The sequence below is a fragment of the Lissotriton vulgaris genome, unplaced genomic scaffold, assembly GCF_964263255.1.
Source record: "Lissotriton vulgaris unplaced genomic scaffold, aLisVul1.2 SCAFFOLD_1064, whole genome shotgun sequence".
Taxonomy (NCBI): Eukaryota; Metazoa; Chordata; class Amphibia; order Caudata; family Salamandridae; genus Lissotriton; species Lissotriton vulgaris.
Window position 1 is genome coordinate 556,493 of NW_028248991.1, and position 21,197 is coordinate 577,689.

At 41.4% G+C, this 21,197-nt stretch overlaps 1 protein-coding gene across 1 annotated transcript in view; it reads right to left on the minus strand.

Moving 5' to 3' along the window:
- The window catches only part of LOC147663748 (calcium-activated chloride channel regulator 1-like), a 642,892-nt gene that overhangs the window by 423,893 nt on the left and 197,802 nt on the right, over window positions 1-21,197 (minus strand). The window contains exon 6 of the mRNA XM_086950229.1: window positions 12,084-12,311. Coding sequence (XP_086806355.1) covers window positions 12,084-12,311 — 228 coding nt within the window. The remainder of the gene's footprint in view (window positions 1-12,083; window positions 12,312-21,197) is intronic.

Below are 21,197 nucleotides of genomic sequence, written 5' to 3' on the forward strand. Positions count from 1 at the left end.
CTTCAATCGCTTCGATGAGAGAAGAAATTCGTAGTGATTTTTTGGTCTCCAAAGCAAACCAAAACGACATTCGCTCATCTTGTGAAGCTTTGGAAAGGAAAGTAGATGGCTTGGGTGAAAGAACGGAGGCATTGGAGAACACAGTGGGAGCGGTAAAAGCTAATCTTGAAGCAGCTGTGTTAAAAATTCACAACTTACGCAAGGAGGGAGATGCAATGAAAGAAAGAATGGAAACTTTGGAGAATTTCTCACGCAGAAACAACCTGCGTCTTCTCAAAATATTTATTTTATAATTAGTTTCAGAGTGATTCAAATAATTTAATTATTTATTACTTAATTTACCCTTTCCATGCTCATAACAGAATGGTTCCATCATGAGCACAAGTGCAAGTGTGCTTATGACGGAACCATTCCGTCATGAGCACACTTTCAAAAAATCCCTCTGTAAAAAGCATAGGGATTTCCCATTTCTTTGTTGTATTGGGAGGTGGGGAAGAGCTTCCCCAATCTCCCTGAGCATGGTTAGGTTTTTCATTGTAATGACGATCGAGCGCATGACGCAGTGTCGTCATTACACTGAAAAAAAACCAAAGTTTAAGTTTCACAGTTTCAGTGCTTGTGGGGCTATCTCAGCCCCGAGCATCTAAAAACATGGGAGAGGTATTGTTGGAAAGAGGGAATCTCCCTTTTCCAATGGTAACCTTCCCTAGTGGATCTCTGCTTGGGGATCGCCCTAAGAGGGTGATCCCCAAGCAAGGATCCACCTGCTAGCCACCAGGGAGGGAGGAGCAGCCCCTTGGGCAAGGGCCTTTGCTCCCCCCATAAAATGTTGCCAGACAGCCTTTCTGCCCCCCATTTTTACAGGCCAGGGGTGGGGGCTGCCCAGAATGTGCATTTCAATGCCCCCACCCAACCCCCCCCAAAGAAGGCATAAGACTTTCAGCCCCGCACAAGAGGCAGATGGGGCAATAGCCCAGGATCTGTCCCCCCCTGGGGAGGCAGAAAGCCCACTAGGCCCCATTTATTTAAATGATACATAGTGGTGGCAGAAAGCCCACAAGCCACCAGGGATTTTTTTTTCATAAGTTCGGGGCAGGCTGAGCCCACCAAAAAATGCCACAGGAGGCAGATGGGGCAGTAGCCCTGGGGAGAGGGGAGGGGACAGAAAGCCCACAAGGCACCATTTTCTTTTTACATACTCAGGGGTGGGGGCTGCCCAAAATTCGCATGACAATGCCCCCATGCAAAAGAAAATGCTGCAGCTGTTCTGCTCCCCCTGGGAGGCAGATGGGACAATAGGCCCTTTACTTGCCCCAGGGGGGACAGAAAGCCCCCTAGGCACTAGGGATTTAATTCTATCAAAGCTCGGGGTGGGGGCTGCCCAGAATGGGCGTGCCAATGCCCCACCCCCCAAAAAAAAATGTCACATCCTTTCTGCCCCCCAGGAGGCAGATGGGGTAGTATCCCCAGATCTGCCCACCGGGGGTGGGCCTAAAAGCCCACTAGGCACCAGGGATTTCATGTTATGTTATACATAGGGGTGGGGTGGTACCCATATAAGTGAGGTACCATTTTCTTGGAAGGCTTTGGGGAATGCGGGGTTGGTGAAATGTAGTGGATCCATGCAGATTCCAGAATTTTCCATCACAGAAATGTGAGGAAAATGTGTTTTCTTTTACAAAGTTTGAGGTTTGCAAGGGATTCTGAGTAGCAGAAACTGGTGGGAGACAGACAAGTTATCCCATATTGGATTCCCCTGGGTTTTCAAAAATGTATAGGTTTGCTAGGTTTCCCTAGGTCCCAGCATAGCTAGGGTTCAAAATATAAAGCTAGGCACTTTGCAAAAAAAGGGTCAGTTTTCACTGTGAAAATGTGGTGTGTCCACGTTGCGTTTTGGGTCGTTTCTTGTCGCGGGCACTACACCTACCCAGACAAGTGAGGTACCATTTTTATCAGAAGAATTAGGGGAACACAGAATTATAGAGCAACTGTTATTCCCTATCTGACTTTCAATGCATTTCCGCATTTCCAAATGTAAGACAATGTGTAAAAAAAAGAAGTAACTTTGAAAAATGTCTTTTAATTCACATGCTCATATTGGTACCCACAATTTCGGAGATGTGCAATTAGCTACTGTTTCTAAACTCTATATTTTGTTTCCATTTCAGAAATACATAGGTGTCTTTCATACCGATTTTTCCCTGTTTATATTTTTTCAAATGAATTGCTATATACCCGGTAGACAATAAAAAAAACATTGCAAGACACCGCTCAGTTATGGGCTCTGGGTTCCTCTGGTTCCTGGTGAACCTATAAGTCCTATATATCCCCAAAACCAGAAATGTCCAGCAGATGTAACTGTATATTGTTTTTAAACATCTGTCATACTTAGTAGAAGTTACAGGTGAAAACGTTGGCACAAAATAGGATAAATTCATTTTCAATGTATCCTATTTTCAACTGTTAGTTTCTATATGAAAACCTTGACCTCTTGCTGAATTGAAAATGTTGTCTACTTTTCAGAAATGTATAGCTTTCCAGGATCCATCATTGCTTTCATACCCATTTTACCATTAACTGTAAGGAGGTTGAAAGCACAAAAAAACGCTAAAATAGGCTATGTCCCAGTAAAATGCCAAAACTGTGTAAAAAATGTTGGTTTCCTTACAAAAGTCTGCTTGTCCGTGAAAGCTCTGAAGATGGTGATTTCAGCACTACAACCCCTTTGTTGATACTATGTGCAGGGAAAAAAACAGACGCTTTCATCTGTAGCCCTTTCTTACCCCAAGTAACTAAATTTAGCTGTATTTTGGCAAATTTCTGGGTTCCGTCCAGGGGAATCAACAAACCCTGCATACCTTTAAAATCCCCATAATGTTGGAAGAAAAGAACGCACATTTGGCGTGGATACCTTATGTGGTGAAAAACTTACAAGGGCCTAAACGCGAACGATCCCAAATTGCCAAAAAAAGGCTTAGCACAGGGGAAGAAAAGGCCTAGCAGTGAAAGGGTTAATTCAGTGGTTAGTTTGCTTTAATTTCTGGTGATTTTTTATAGTGGTCTGCTGGCTAAGGTTTCAAGGTAGGGTGATCCTTAGGGCCTCATTACGATGGCTGTCCAGCAAGTCACAGCCATTGGGATTACGATGTCCCTTTAAGACAGCCTTTTCATGGAGGCCCACCCACTATATTACATGTGAATTATGGTATTGTCTTCTATAGTGTATATTTGTGTAATTGGTAGTGAGCATGATTTAAATAGAAAATCAGAAAAAGGGGGAGGCAGAGGTTTCCGCTAGGTTCACCGTCCTTCTACAGTAATGAACACTCAAAAAAAAACGGGATACCGGAAATTGCAACCTAGCTCAGGGAGAAAAAGAGACTTCCGCTCAAGATTGAGTGGAAAGGTCTACTGGTAGGAAAGAAAACTTACATTCTATAATCCCCTCACACACCATGTTTTCCCCTTTGTGACCTGATTATTCATAGGGGTCCTCTCAAGCCGCTGCAGATTGAGGCATGCTGCGACTTGCGACGTTATGTAGGAGCACTTAAGTGAAATAAATGTGTAGTGCAGTGAAGTGGAGTAGAGAAAAAATGGGTTACAAATACCTAATAGTGATGAGTTAGGCGTCCCTAGCGTAAGTCAACATGTTTCAAGCCTCCCCAAAGCTCTTCCTCAGGACCACACAGGGACCAGCCCTGTGTGTACTACTCCTAAGTGACCTATAAATAAGGTAATTAGTGAAGTTAAAAGGGTGCCACACCTACTGTGCGTGTACTAGTAATACATGCGATTTACTCAATAGTACGTAGTATCTGTAGGGCGATAAAACAGAACACTGTTAGAGTAACATCCGCCTCCCAGGATACTGGAAGGCATCATAAATATAGTTGTCATCCTAATTAGTATAAATGCTCCTTTATGGTGTGTGTAGTTTAACAACTACCTTGTGTTCCGTCGTGCTATAGGGAAGAAAAACATATGATTAGTGTCTCCGATATATATTATTGATTCAGTGCTGTTTACAAAACATAGACCACATCACATACAACACCACATAACGAACATGTACATATAAACTCACATACTTTTTCTAAGGCTCAAATGTGCCCCATTGTCTGGAGGGGTTGAGGGGATCGTATGGTAATAATGATTACAATAATAATGGTTACAAATGTGTGGTTATTATTTGACCCTGTAATAAACGCTGTGAAAAAACGGGGGTTGCCCGATGACTCCATGTGGTTGAGAACCCCCAAATGTTGCCTCCGCTGTAAAGGAAAGGTCAATGACACTTACTTAGTCAAAGCGCACCTCACTGGCAATACACCTATTCGCTCCCATGGAGACCCCATATTAATGCGTGTCTCCTCGGGTGCCTCTACATATACTTCCGCATCCGCCTAATCATTGAGCTACTGACTAGAGCGTCGCAGAATCAAAATTGGCCGCGGGGGATTGCAAAACCGGCAGCCATATTGGGAGTATGGAGAGTCGTTTCCATAGGTAGGACTTGACACTTGTTATGTGAAAAACAGGGGTTATTTCCCAAAATACCATGGTAAATGGAAACACAATGGTAAAGAGGATGGGGCCATATTAGGAGATATTCTTTTACATACGATCTAATACCACCTTAGTGGAGAGCGGCACTCTGATCTCAAAGTAAGTAGAGTAGGGGAAAGAAATTTATTCTACGTTCCTGCCTAGTTGATAAACCACGTGTTACCATATGGGTACGAGGAGGGTACACCAGCAAATTAAGTGTGTTTCAAGTCCCTATCAGTTTTTTTGATGAAATTGTAAAACGTTAATAAACATCAAAGCTCATGGTTAGTCGTGGTTGAAAAAACCAGCGGCGGCCAACATGGTCAATCATCTGGAACTGTGGGTGTGATGTCAAGGCTACATCAGTCAGTATGGATTATCTCATTAAAAAATGTGTCGCTGGTTATGGTGTTCACTTTGTAAATTGGCCCCAAGGGATGTTATCATTTAAACCTTGGGAGTCTGTTCGAAGTTTAAACACCCAGCGTTGTTCCTTCTCGAGCTGACTGTTTTCTAGGTTGTCTACATGTTTCAGATGCTCTTACACTACCCATCTGAGATCATTAGGGGTGTGTTGCTTCTCAATGAAATGCGTTGTCATTTTAGTGGTAGCCCGCTTACACCTGATGTTACTGCTGTATTCCACTAATCTAGTGCTAACCTTCCTAGTGGTTAAAACCACGTAGGGGAGGTTGCATGTACAGGTGATCATATACAGCACCCCTGCAGTGTTACAATCAGTGAATTTCTGCAGTTCCCATGTCATATTGTTATTAAAGACCACCTTTTTCGTCGGAGATGTCAGGTGGCAAAAACTGCAATTGCTGCAAGGGTTGCGTCCCCGCGGTGGTGTGTGGAGTAGTCGCTGCGCTCCATCAATGTCAGTTGTTGATTATGGGCGTGTATGAACCAGAATGTCTCTCAGGTTTTTTTCCCTTCCTGTGGGGGAACATTGGTCTTGGTATGTCCAGGTTCCCACTATTAAGGGTGCTCCAGTGTTTCCTTACTATCTTATACCAGATCATACATGTGTGGCATTGTGTTAGCATGAGTAAATTATTGTTAGTTGCATAGACAGCGGGTCTTTTGTCATTATTTTCATTTTCATGAAGTAAGAAATCTTGGTTCGTATTTGTTATTTTTAACTGTGAGGGTAAATTTCCTCGCATGTTTTAGTTTCTCTTGGCATTTGTCATATAATCCTCCTTGTTTTACTTAATAGTTTTTTTATTTCCTAGGAGAAGAAGTTGCTAATCACTTCTCCAGGAACTTGGGGAATTGTACTTTTTAGTAGAGTTCCTATGGGCTGTTATGACCTTGTGCTCCCTTCTCCGAGGACGTTCCTAACTTGAATTTCAGTGATGTTTGGGGACTTAGTGTGTTCTGCTACACTTTTAACAATAACTTCCTTGGTGGTGTCACTGAAAAGTAAACATTAGAGTATTAATTACAGCATATCTAGTGCGTTCATTCGCTGGAAGTACTTTCTTTGCTATGTGTGTATTTCATGTATCATATTTATAGTTTCTCCTTTTAGGATTTGAAATATACTGCTATTTCCAAAATCTCTGTGGATTACATAATTATTACAATATATGTTATTTGTATTTGGCATGATATATTAGTACACATTGAATAACATTTTACTATCCTTTGTACATTATTTTCTTAACTTTTTGTAACTTCCTTTATTTTTGGGTTGGTTGTTTCTAGGTTTTTGCAGAGCTGTTCTATTTCTGTACTTCTTCATTAATTGTGCTATTGTGAAATAGATATTTTTAGTTCTTAGTGCTTGCTTATATTTTTGTTTTTATCATTTTATTTATTCTTTTATTGGCTATTCTAAATTTTAAAAATGCTTGTCATTACTTAACATTCATGGTGATGCTTCATTGTTTTATTAATATGCACACATTTCATTGTGTCTTTGTTGTTGTATGGTTTTCCGATGATTTTGTGGGTTGGTCTTTTTGTGTTGTTTGGTGTAATGTTTGTCAGTCTTTGTACATGTATTTTGAAAATATAATTTTTAAATATTTGTTTCTTATGTTTGTGTATATTAAAATATAATTTTTGTGCAGTGAAGTTCAAGTTATGCTATTATTCAGTAGTACCTATGTAAATGCATGGGCTTTATTTTTGAAGGGTGTTACAGCTTTGCAGTTTGTAACATCGGGTGGGCCTTCTCTAGCAGTGGTCGCTTCTTCTGTGGCAGCTAGCTGTAAGTTTTCATTTCCAATTTAAATTATTTTGTATTTGTGTTTCTATTTAGTAACTATTTTTACGTTTAATTACATTGGAATCAGAGTTATAAGTATGATCTTTCAAAAACATTTGTACATTATATGGTTAATGCTGATTATATTTTTGTATATGTTTAAATGTATATGTACATAGATATATATATATATATATATATATATATATATATATATATATATATATATATATATATATATATATATATATATATATATATATATATATACATATGCAATATGATTTAAAGACTTACATAGAAATGTATTTTTTTTATTGATTTTAAAGAATGTTTTGGTTCCTGATATTTAATGTTTGTGCTTTGGGTCATGTTTTTTTTTGCTTGATTGTGCTGATGATATTTAGTATTTCTTTAGTATGTTTTTTAAATATTTTGTTATTGGTGGTATTTTTACTGCTATATTTGTGTAATCAATATTTGTGATTTTGTGTTTTATGTACAGGATAATGATATTCATGTTCCCAATATTGTTTTACAATATTGATGTCATAGAATCCCTCTAACACCCTCTCAACCAAAACACACTACCACAAACAGGCAAACTAAACTGCCTCCTCAATATACTGAGAGAAAAGGAATACATTGACTTATTTAAAGGCATAAACTTGGCAGGCTTTCCAGAAGATTCCTGCCCTCTAAATGTCTTCATCACAATTCTTCTAGAATCTTCTTCTTCCATTCCAGCAAGGCATATTATAAATGACTCCCCACTAATAGGTGGATTCCCATGGGAATTCAAAAAACCTTTCATTAAAAATATTCTAAAGAATTATGGACTTAACCAGCCTGACCCAGCAATCTAAAGACCAGTAGCTAATGGACCTTCCATAGGTAAACTAATCAAAAAGCTGGGCTTTTCCCAGATGCCGTTCTTTATTGAACTGCACAGCCAATATTTGGAATGACATCAATAAAACCCTCAATACTAATTGAGTAGCTACTTTACTCCTGCTTGATCTATCATCTGTACATGACAGTGTCAGTCTCCAAATGCTAGCCCAAGGACTTTACTATTCGGGTATCCATGGCACTGTGCCGAAATAGATAACATGTCACATTAAAGAAATATCTTACATTTCTCACTACATTCATACAAGTCCATATCTTACACCATGAAATCTGGTATACAGTAAGGATCAACAGTTATACCCCTACCTATTAATATCTATCTAGTCTTCTTCCTAAACGTGTGGAATCATTCAATCTCCCTTGCTGTTACACTTATGCACGTTATACCCAGAAAGCCCTGAAGATGGAGCAACCTTCCACTTTGAAGGGGGATTAGAAATCCCCTTGCTGACAGGTGCAGTGAGTGACTGCACCCGCCTGTAAGGGGATGGCTGGGGAGTCCATGGGACCCCCCCTTTCCTCCTACAGAGGGCTGCCATCAGGTGGTGCACTAACAGTGCACCAACCTTTAGATGGCGCCCTATCAGTGCGCCTCCTGAGGGCTGTTTTGCATCTGCGCCCACGTCGGTAACACGGCACGGTTGCAGAGGCAAAGAGATTCCCTCATTTGCATGGGGCACGCCCCCATGCAAATGAGGGAACGCCCCCTACAGATAGCTTTTTGTGCACCAGCACTATTGGTATTATAGAAGGGGGCACACAGGTGTCTGTGGTACTTTCTGTAATATCAAAGTGCCCCGGGGTGCGCAAAGTGGGCGCAAACACCTGTTGCATCCCCAGGGCACTTTCTATAATACGGCCCCTGGACTCAACAAATGTTTAGCATCACTTAAACAGAAAAGAAATACTCACCTGTGGTTTCTGGCACAATCCTATATCCTCCTAGCCCTCAAAATGGGATTGCTGTTGACGGCATAAAGCGAAGTCAAAACCATTTGATTTGGGGCTAAAGATTTTCTCTTGAATTCCAAATCAAAAAAGCGACTAGAGATATGTTCAATGTGATGATAAGCCTTCAATGTGTCTTCATCTACTTATGTCTGTCCCACAGAAAACTGGCATATTTGGTACTAGTGATATTCTGCTGTAACTATGCAAAAGTATCTACATTGGACGCCCTAGAAAACTAATCAAAGATCTACAGAATGCAGCAGGTAGACAAATCTATACACTTAGCTCACAGAACATATTATTCCTGCTCACAAAGCTTTCCATGGATTACCAGGGACAAGAAGAATATATTTTAAAGCCATTGACATTGGACAAGTGGTCATTCATAGAACAGGACCAATATTTTTACAAACCATATTGAGGTTAGAGAACCAAAAGAGAAATCTTTCTTAGAGGATAGTACAGGCATTTAAGCACTGAAATATTCTGCCAAAGACTTGGCTTTTTCCAACATCTGGACTCCAATGAATTCCATCCCACAGCAGTTCATGGCTTGCATGAGCTGCTTGTGATTCTATCCACGCATTCCTTTGCTTAGCAAAAGTTGTGTGTGCATGCCACTGCTCCAAACCTGGAGCACTCTTTCTCAGCCTCATACATGACACCTAAACTCAACATTACCAGATCTGAACACTACCCATTTAGGCAACACAGATGTACTGGTATCTCATTGGATCGTAAGGTAAACGTTTTTGAGTCCAGACAAGAGGTAAGAAAATGCTACAGTATGATACAATATAATTAAAATACTTTCCACAGAATGCCATTCATAGGCTTTTAAGAGTTCATGTGTAATCTAAGTGCATCAACGGATTGAATTGCAGCCAACCAAGCATTCATCCCAACATTTTTTCCACCGTTGTCATAGGTAACATTTCATAATCAAAAAGAAACAAAAGTGAAAATTGACTTGATATTGATGTGTGTGGCCATAGTGTTCTCACCAATCACAACCAAACAAATATATATTGAATGTTTATCGGTTTCTGGATTCCAGATAGCAAAAGACTCAAGTGATAACTTCAGCAAGCTAATGAAGCCTTTAATTCTAAATTTTAGTAAGGAGAAATGCTTGAAATATAATGCCCAATATAATATTTATATAAACCTGGGTGTATCAGTTCAGTTTCAAAGCTTTATTCGATTTGTAAAACAAACCATACAAGCAAAACAAAACACATACAAATGTAGCATGTTATGCTAAAAAGAGACCTCAAAGATGCAACAGTTAAAAATCAGATAAAAACCATTATAAACATAATAAAAGGGGTTTTGGGGGCTAGACATGATCAAGGTTAAAATTATGCTGTACAAGGTCAGTTGCCCGAAAGAGCTGAATTCATTTATAATACATACTACGTTCGTTATACATGAAATATATTGCACATGAATAAATAAACCAATATACAGACAGGAAGCCGATGTAGCAACGGAACACAATCCGAGATATCATAAGACAAGGTTTTCCTGGCAGCTGTGCAATGTGACAGAACATATACAGACAGGGGGCCATAATAAAGACTACACGAGGTCCAAGGCATCACAAATTTATGGCTTTCCTGGCAGCTGTACATTTTAATATATATGTTGCTACGAAGAAGCAGATATCCAAATCCTCTAGGGAACTGAGGAGCTGTAAGGCATTCCTCATAGAACGAACATTGTATTTTAAAAAGAAGGGTTTTAAATATCTGACTCTGAAAAAGTGGTAAAATGTACATAATATTAAAAAATGGCAACAGCTCGGGCGGGAAACATTGTCACAAGGGCATGCAATATCAGATCGAGAGTTCATATTGGGAAATGCAACAAGGTGATGAACAATTCCCAAACGTAGGCGGGTTAGAACAAACCGGTGGGAATTTTGAGTGACGCCGGAGAGGTAAAATTGGAAACCAGTGGGAAAATTGTAGTCGTAAGTCATCACTGAATGCAGCTTTTCAGACTTCTTTGCTCGGCATTCTTTCTTGTGGCTTTAAAACCTTTGTTTAATGTCTTTCTTTGGAATTGTAACAACAGATTTAGGGTCAAGGAAAATGTCAATCTTAAAAAGGAGATAAAACCAATGATGTATATACTTAAGCCAAAGAATACGGAAAGAGTGGTCCAACCTAAGGCAATCAAGGATTATCTCCTGGGTAAAACGGGTTTCAGACTTAGCCCAGATTGAGCGCCAAAGCAACAGGGGGCGCAGCGCAGCAAGATCAGAAATAAATTCAATTCCTACTTCTTCGTGAATCAATTCTACTGAAGCGGAAGGGGGTACACAAAGCAGTTTTCTGAGGAACTTATTTTCGTCTCTCTGCATATTTGGACCAACACAATGACCCCATACCCCTGCATCATACAGCGTCGAGGACACACACTTTACATTATAAATATTCATCATATCTTTAATGCTCCTCACCCCGAGTTTAGATGAAAATCTAAAGATGCTGTTAGTGGACCTCATGGTTTTTTGGCTAATGTTTTCAAACTCAGGTTTCCATGACCCATTATAGGCAAAAGTGATTCCTAGATAGCAAAAGGTTTTAACTTGTGACAATTTATCCTTGTCGATAAAAAAGCTAGAGTGGGTTTTCTTAGTTTTTGTCCCACAGGACATGGCAAAGGTTTTGGATTTATTACCTAATAATTTTCTACTTTCAATAAATAACATAAATCTATCAATGAGGCACTGTAAACCAATTTGTGTACGGGACAATAACACAGCGTCGTCCGCATACAATAAAATAGGTACCGGTTTGCCTTCAATCAAGGGTGCATCAACTGGGGACTGGCACAGTATAGAATCGATTTGGTTAATAAAAAGGGAAAATAAAAGGGGGGCCAAAACACATCTCTGACGGATGCCCCTAGAAACTTTAAAGAAGGGGGTACATTCGCCTAGGGAACCAAAGCACACCTTACAAGACAATCTCTCATATAGCCTAGCTAGAAAGTGTACAATCTCGTTTGGTGCCCCTGCCTCTATCAACACCTGCCATAATATACGATGATCTACCAAATAAAACACACTGCTCAGGTCCGCGAAGCATAAAAACAGATTCCCTTTTTTAACTTCCGTGTATTTATTAATTAAAAGGTCTAAGTTAACGCACTGTTCTAGTGTCCCCATGCCCTTTCGAAATCCATATTGGACCTTGGTTAAAATGTTATTTTCATTAGCCCAGGTTTCCAGCCTCTGCAGCAAAATTCGACTCATCACCTTTACTGAAGCATCCAGTAAGGAAATGGGGTGTATCATTTTAGAAATGTTACTGCTATAGAAAAATTAGTAAAGCGTAAAATGTGCCCAGGACCAAATAGAAGTTTGAAGATGTTTCTCAATAGATAATTCAAAAAGGTTAATTTCATTATTGTGGATACTTTTCATATTTTCGATACTTACTGAATTCATGCTTCCAGAAGTATGGAGGACTAAGCAGATCACTCGCTCTCTGACCTGCAGAAGTGAGAATGTTGGAGCAGGTGGGGAGGTGGTGCCACTCATGGGTAGAGTGCTTCTGAAATCGTTGGAGCTCTTGATGACGTCCCATGTGCTCTGAGAGTCGCACATTCTATTCTGAAGATTGGGAGCTTCAGTGTTATGGGTACTTGAGTTACAGAATTCAACCACCTGAAAGACATGCGAAAGCAAGGTATACCAGTTAAGAACAAGTTCATGGTTTATGATGTTATGGTGTTTGGAACTTGTCAATATTTGTACAAAATGAAGGAATGATAAAGATCCAAGTGCCATGGTCGCGGAGTAGTTCTGCCTGGCAGATGTCTCTAAATCTGCAACATTTTAAAAACTAGAATCAACACAACATTTTTTTGCTTGATTATCAGAAAATACCTTGCATCTGTTAGAGACAAGTGAAAAGCGAATTAACCTGAGATAACTGAGAATCTGATGCGTGTGTCCTCTTTCCCTTTCCCGCTATATATTTTTAAATGTGCCTTGGCTTGTGACTGTCAATGCATGGCAGTCCTTCGTTTGTATCATTTTTCATCCTACACATGGAAGCTATGTAATGGGAAGTCATCCCTTGATATGTTTACTGCTGCAGACCGGAAGCCATAGTTATATGAATACTAAAGAATGTCAGGAGGTTTTGTAACAGGAGGCTCGGCTTCCCCGGACCATGTTCAACTTGGCTCTTAGGTGGAAGAACCTTGTTCAAGAAACAATGACCAAGGACAGCACTACGCTTTATTTGGCACCTCAGGATAATGTTACATTGGTAGCTATGTTGGGAAGAAAAGGAGATGGCGTTGGGGAGACTGTCACATGACAGAGCGAGGAGCAACATTACAAAAGAAAAAAGAGGAAAACTATATATTTAACACTATGGGAAGAAGCCTGACTCTTCTTGATTTTACATCAGTCGTGGCAGATGTAAGATGAGCCCGTGGCACATTGTAACATACCACTTATGGAACAGATACTTCCCTGATCAGCCAAGCCATGCTTAGACAGAGAGCAAAAGGGAATTTCTGCCGTTTGGGTGTTGGCTGGAGGCATACCAGTGATTATTTAGAAGTATGGGTATCAAACAACAATAAATACATAAATAAGTAAATGAGTACGGACACTTCATAAGTTTCAATGCTAAATCCACCAAATTGATGAGCCTTGAGGGTTGATTGGAGGAAAACATGTCAATTCTTCAGACTTAAAATTACATGTAAAATAGATTTCTTTCAAGATAGACAATTCGATGTTTGAAGTCGAAAATATGAATGTTAGCTTTTTGTAGTTTGAAATCCTCCAATTCACACAAGAAATCACAAGGTTTATGGCTACAAAGAAATGTGATGTACAAAATCTCTTTTGCAAGTCTGAAAAGCATTTCTAACATGCAAATGGCAGAGGCGGCTCCTCCTTAATGATGGAAGAGCATCGCCCCACCGGTGAAAGTCAGTCACAGAAAAATAAAATACCAAAATAAGAATAATATCATTTTATTTTTCGGTGACGGGCTCTGGCTGACGGAATGTGCAGGATTAGGCCATGACAGGCAGGTGTGGTTGGCACTTAGAACTGCGCATGTAAGTTTGGCAAGCCATCTTAGGCCAGCCAAACAGACATGCACACTTCATTTCTCCAACCCAGCCATGTTCACAGACGGGTTAGAGAAAAGCTGCAGGCACCCAGGCAGTGTCTGAGCGGCAGACTAGGCTACTCAGACCAATCCGGACTTTGCTCTCATAGCATGAGAGTGGCGTCTGGATTGGGTGGGGAGCTTGTCCCTTACCACAACCTGCTGGGAGTGAAGCACTGAGGTGGCCATATGCTTTTGGGCAGGGAGAGGTACGTTTTTTAAATATTATTTTTACCCTCAATTCCTCCCCTGTCCTCCCACTCACCCCCTCACACTTTCGTTGTGCGGCAGAAGCCACTGCCAAATGCGGTTGTGTGACTCATTTGAAACACAAATAGGAGTGGGGCCTGTAAGTGGCCATCCCTTCTAACTGCAGTTCAAAATGGTATCAATCATTTGTGCACCTATTTGCAGTTACAAACCATTAATCAGCTACAGATACTCACGTTGGGTATTTGATTTTGAAAGGGGAAACTGTACCCCTGGAAGAGCTTCCCCTTTGTAAATCATGTAAGAGTACAGTGATTCAGGATACCACTGCCCCCCTCCCCCTTGTCTTCTTAAATGGGAAACATCTTTTTAAGCAGAATAAATCCCATTAAGGACACAGACTGCTTTAAAATGGCATGTGTTAAAATGGATGTTTGTTAGGGATGGAGGTCTGCTGTCCTTGGCAGACCCACATCGCTATGTTTATATCCAACTGCAAAGGTTTGCAAATGTGACCTTCCTAATTAATATTCATTAATCAAGTCATTTTGCACCCTCTTCAAATTAGCATTTTGCTATGGAACCTATTAATAGACAAGTGGCATTACAAAATTACGAGTTGGGGTATAAACCTGTGTGCAATTTGCACCTTCTAGTTGTGACCTGGCTACGTATATCTGGCCCTTAATTCCAAAGATGTCTACTGTATAACTCATTGTGAGTTTGCTTATGTGTTGCTTTTTTTAAGCAACAACAAGCATATTCCCTAAAATGTTGTTTTGATTTGGCAGACACTCTCTGCATATGAATGTGCTAGAGTGTAGTACTTTAAATTAGTTAACTGGTCATATGACCCAGACACACATCACCTGTGACTTCACAATATATTATTGATTAGGGTTAAAAGTCAGTCAGTCAAAGAGACTTTATTCAGTTTTGATTCAAACCTTAAAAGTACATTTACAGTATAGACAATTTAAAACATATTAAAACACAATAGTTATAAAACATGAGCGATAAAGTGCAAAAGTGCAGGGTACAGCAAATTCCATACATAGCAAATTCATTAGTAAAGATAATCAAATCGACAAAGATACCATCATTGGTCCAAACAATTTCTCAGCTTAATAGACAATTTAAAAAATTCAGTAACTTGAAGAATACTGTCACTGTGCAAAAGTAGCAGATACAATAATGCTGGTCTGATCTGGTTAAAATTAAGTTTCTTCAAAAGATCTACCAGATAGCATTTGCAAGGATATTCATCAAACTTACATAAAAATATAAAATGCAGCATATCCTGTGGAGACTTACCGTCGCAGCCACAGGGAGCAGTAGGTTTAATAAAAGCATAATTTTTTGGTCTAAACAGCAGATGATGAAAAATATTTAATCTGAACCTTGTTAGCAGGAACTTCTCATGGGAAGTCAACGAGCCCATCAAGTAGGGCTCCATCGTATCACCTGTTTTTAACATAGCAAATTTTCTTACACTGGGTTTCAGGAGCTCCTCTCCTTCGCTTTTGAGCTTTCTCTCCACAAGGAAGGCATGCTTAACTGCCTCCACATCACCCTTTACAATCCCGCTCGAATGCTCAAACAAGTCCAAGCGGCCGAGCCTTGCGAAGTTTGATTTCAAATATTTTAACCAGGGTGTGCCCATTGCCTTATCCTGAGACAGGTAATCTCTCATAATCAGGTGGGTCAGTGGTATGTCATGATTCAACCACAGTTTTAGTCAGCAAGTCAACGGGTGTAATGAGAAAATGTCCCATAGATATTGCGACCCTAGCTCTTCGTGTACTACAAAGTTAGATGTGGCTGCTGAGACACACAAGAGACATTTCATGAAAGAGTTTTCAACAATCTGTAGTTGCTCACCGGCCACATAACCCCATATTTTGTTGCCGTAAACGGCAGTTGCCACTGATTTTGCATTGTAAAATTTCAACATGGCATTATTAGGTTTTTTCCCCTGTTTTGATGCAAAATTAAAAATAGTAGCATTCACCCTTACAATTTCCTTTTTCTTTTTGTCAAGATGTGGACCCCAACTAAGTTTGGAATAAAAAAGGACCCCAAGATTCGAGAATGACTTTGAGATGGGGATTGCTACATTATCTATTTTAAATAGGAAATTCCTTCTTAGTTGTTTGCCAACTTGCATGATGAAGGATTTAGAATTGTTGGCCAGGAGGTCTCTATCCGTCATAAAATTCTTAAAAGCATTTAGTAAAGCTTGGAGACCTCTCTCTGTTCTAAAAATTAAAACCACATCATCTGCATATAAAAGGGCAGGAATACCTCGCCTGCCGACTCTGGGACAGTCAGCCTTTACATTCTGCAATACGCTATCTAGCTCATTAATATAAAAGTTAAAAAGAAAGAGGGCGAGAATACATCCTTGACGCACACCCTTCCCGATATTAAAAGTACCAGTTACACACAGCTCTTGAGAATACCTGACATTAGCACTAGTGTTACTATGTAGATCAACAAGGAAGTTGACAATCCCACTGTCAACCCCTTTGTCCCTCATGGACTGCCACAGCCTTCCCCTATTAACACAGTCGAAAGCTGAAGACAGATCCTTGAAGGCAAGGTGGACAGTACCCTTTTGGGAAACAGTGTACTTGCTTAATATTAGAAAGAGGTTAAGGCCCTGTGTGATAGTAGAGCGCCCAGTGCAGAAGCCGTCCTGAGAAATGGACATAATACTGTTTTCCAAGGCCCAGTCAGAGAGTCTCTGCAGTAGGATTCTGCCCACTACTTTAACCATGGAATCGATTAGTGAAATAGGTCTATAACAGAGAGGGCTACCCCTGTCCCCCTTCTTAAAAACTGGGACAATCGTTGATACCCCCCATGACTGTGGGCAGCCAATTTTATCAGCTGCGTTAAAGACCAATTTGTGGGTGCCCAAAAGCTGGGCTCAGACTTATATAAATCTGGCGGGATCCCATTAGGTCCCGGAGATTTCCCGGCTGTAAGCCCCATTATGTTCTCAATGACCTCACCTCATTCAAACCTAATAGAGTCACCGCTATTGCAAGGAGGAGCATTAAAATTATCATTCATCATGCAACCATACAGTTGCATGAAGTGTGTTACCCATTCCTCCTTTGTTATGCAGCATTCCAGACCATCCCCTGGATCCTGGACCAAAAAAGGTCTTTTTACTACCGCCCAGAATCTAGAGCTACACTTCAAGATAGAGGGGTCGAGAATCTCATTCCATGCCTCTTCTCTTAAAAATTCCTTGCATCTATTAATGACGGATTTGTATTCTTTCCTACACTGTTGAATATTCTCCTTTATTCTGGGTTTTGCTGTCAGGGCTATCCTTAGGTTACGTGATGCCCTAGAGCAGTCGTTATAAAACATCTTGGTCCCCCGATCTCTGTACACTTTACTGGAGCTAACATCAGCTGAGACACCTTGTCTGAAATACTTTGGAAAGCACTTAGAACCTGACATGGTTCCGACCCTTCTTGAGTACATTTTGCAATTTCCTCGGTACAATGATCCTTAATGTCTTTATACAACAGGTTAGGTGTGATCATAGACCATTTAAGGCGCCGTTTACCATCAGTAGTGCTCAGCCTGCCAGTGGTACAATTCCGTCCTTCCTTGCCCACCCAGGGGCCCTTCAAATGTACAGTCAGTGGATTATGATCACTGAATTCACTGTGGTCGATGATGAAGGAATCCACAAAAGTCTGCATTGACACAGAGAGTAGGACATAATCAATGAAGGTACCCTTCCCATGACCGTTAAAAGTAGGGATCTCAAAGCGCTTAGAGGGATCCCTCAATGCCATAGTCAATGATAAATCCAGGTTATTCAGTAGGTCATTAAAAGCTTCCCCCTCCGCTGTATGTTCCAAATGCAAGCCCTCGAAGCAGTCACAGTGCAAGTCTGAGAGGCTTTTAAACAGGGGGTCCCCACATGGATGAACATTGAAATCACCCATAATCATAAGATTATGGAGGCATACCTTCATTGAAGTGCTAATAAATACATTTAGTGCTAATATAGGACTAGCAGCTGAACAAGGGTTAACTGCATTGTAAAAATTTACCAGACCAACCAAACAGTTATCTCTATTTAGTACTAAACCAATGATTCCAGAATTGTCTGTTAAAACTCTATGTATTTTACAAGAGAGTGCTACAGAAATAAACGTGACCAGGCCCCCCTTAGGTCTACCTCTGCTAGATGCTATCGCAGGAACATAGAAGGCCTTGTACCCTTCAAGAAAGAAGTCACAGTCCACTGACCAGGCCTCCTGCAGACAAATGATCTGAAATTGCTTAATATATCTAACCTAGTTACAATCTGTCATCATTGTGCCCAGTCCCGCAATGTTCCATGAGATTACATTGTTTCCAGACGATTTCACCTGTGTAATCTCCGTGTGACCCACTTCACCAGAATTTACATTTCCTTGGCCCATAGATTCCTCCCGTCAATCACATGCCTCAAGGCCTGAGAGCAAATCAAATCTGTTCTGTGTTTCCACCATAAACTCATTCCTATTTTGATTAACAACATTATACAGGTATGGTGCTGTCGGAGCCGGGGCCTGAGATTGAAACAGTGGCCTAAAGTTCCTGCGTTTAGGCGGGGCTTTAATCAAGTGAGTATAAAAATATCCAAGTGGACGAACACATATACTATTCGCATCAGACAATAAAGATGATGCTCTTAGTAAAACTGTTGCCACATGTTGGGGATGTCTAAAGTTAACAACGATACAATCCCCACTTTCTAGATGGGCCAATCCAGTTTACCCTTCTGACTGAGAGTATTTGGTCAGAATATGCAGTTGGGAATCCACAGTTAGTGTTCAGCCAGGCTACTGTTTTATTTTTTTGTGAGTCATGGGATTCCCCATGTGACTGGACTGAATGGTCTCCTATAGTTGGAACATTAGTCAGAACAGCCACATAAGGTGCGCAGTTGGGTGGGAGAATAATGTAGCAACTTCTTCTTATTTGTCTGAAATCTGACCTACCATCCTGGTCTACTGATGTCACTACAGTCAGGTCAGTTTTTGGTGGGGGTTCAGATAGAGCGTTATCTACTGAAGGGACTTGCCGGCAAGTTTGCTGTGCCGCCTCCCTCAAGGGTCCCTGCCCTATTTCCACAGCCTTAGGTCTAACAGGCGGGGCCGATGACAGGTGTGCTGATAATAGTCCATCTAGTCTATCTACCTCTAGAGCCAAGGTATCTAGCTTACTTGACAGGGGTCTAATCAGCTCTTCCATTTTTGCCACCATTTTTCCTTCTAAGGTGCTAATCAAGAGGGTAAGTTGGTCAATTTGTGTTTTAATACCACCCTCGTTATGTCCCTCAGAAGGACAAAGACCTATGGTGGGGCCATTACTGACTGATGCAGCTATTTCAGCTCTTTTTTTATTATGCTTACCCCCCCGCCCCCCGTTTAGGCTGTGGTGTTCTACAGTTTCTCACTGGTCTCGGTGCTGGCTGTATCTGTTCTATTTCCTCAATAGAGGTATCTAGCCGATCATCATGTGTCTCTACATGTACCTGCGCTACAGTCATTATGGCATCACTATTACTGATATCAGGGATATTAGGGTTATCAGGCATAGGTGTATCCACTACTGCGAGAGGCGCCTCATCCTGTAGCAGAGGAGCACTTCCCCATCCTAGAAAGGCCCTTCTATCATTGTTAATCTGATTAACCTTTTTGCTTAGATAATTGTCCATGGTGCCCAGCCCAGAAGTAGATTTATCTGCTTTACCTCTAGACATCACGTCAGCTTATTGTAACTCTCTAAGTGGAGATTTATGGAATGGAACAGTCTGCAATCTGCAATAATACAAAGCACTTTTACAGAAACACTCAGGTACTACAATATAGAGTCTCACTTCAATAAATGATGTCCTTATCAACAGGACCAAAGTCTGTGGCCCAGCACAGTCTCCTCAGGCCTCTGAGGGCCACAGAGGGCCCGCCCTTTGCCCGGGCTTAGCCCGGGTGCTCCCGCGTGCGACTCGCGGGGCGAGAGGCGTTCCTCTCCTTTCACGCGCCTCCGGGCGCTCTGGTGGCATTACTCGCGCGCCGCATCCGCCGGGGCACCTGGGAATTGAAGTCCCTGCCCTCGCGGCGGCGATGGTGCTGGCGCTGGAGTCCGGGTTCTGGTGCAACAGAGAGCCGTTCCCCTCACGGCGATGGTGCTGGCGCTGGAGTGCGGGAACCGGTACAACAAAGAGCAGTTCCCCTCATGGCAAAGTAAGGCAAGGCTCCCAGTGAGCGCTCGGCGCTCCTCTCCTTTCACGCGCCTCCGGGCACTCTGGTGGCATCACTCGCACGCCACAGCCCCCGGGGCACCTGGGAATTGAAGTCCCTGCCCTTGCGGCGGCGATGGTGCTGGCGCTGGAGTGCGGGACCTGGTGCAACAGAGAGCCGTTCCCCTCACGGCGATGGTGCTGGCGCTGGAGTGCGGGACCCGGTACAACAAAGAGCCGTTCCCCTCACAGCAAAGCAAGGCAAGGCTCCCCCTATGGTTAAAATTAATTCCTATGGGCTGAGCAGTGAAGAGCGTGAAGTATATAGGAATGCCTTCTGCAGAAGCATCCATTCAGGGACAAAGTCCAGGATAACCATTGTCTTGATGTGCTATACAGGACCTGTCTCATGTTTAGTATCAAAGTGGACCCCGGGTTTTACTCAAGCCAGTTGATTCACATCTTAGAGCAATGAATCACACATTGTGCTCGCTATTCGTGTTCTATTGCATTTAACACTATTTCTTAGTGTAAAATGCATCTTTGTCTCCATTTTAGATGTGAGGAGGCATTAAAGTGTAATCTTGAAGAATTTTAAAATAATTTTGTGTGATTACGCTACACTGGATTACACAAGGTACGCCCACCTCTAGGTAATAGGGTAATACCGGACAATAGTTGTAAACATTTAAATTTAGGTTCCAAATGTAGGTGAGTAGACATTCTTTGATATCTTACTAACAAAAGAGTATAACCAATTGGATACCATACCTGAATGTCCCTCTGGAACGTACAATGTATGCAGCACTCATTACGTTGTTGGTCTGACATCCACGATAGGCTGTCAGTGGTGGTCCACCCCACATCTAGGGCAGCGGTTCGACCACCAGATTACAATACCGGGAAGTAGGAGTGCAGAGAGTGGGGGAAAGACTGCGGTCTCCGT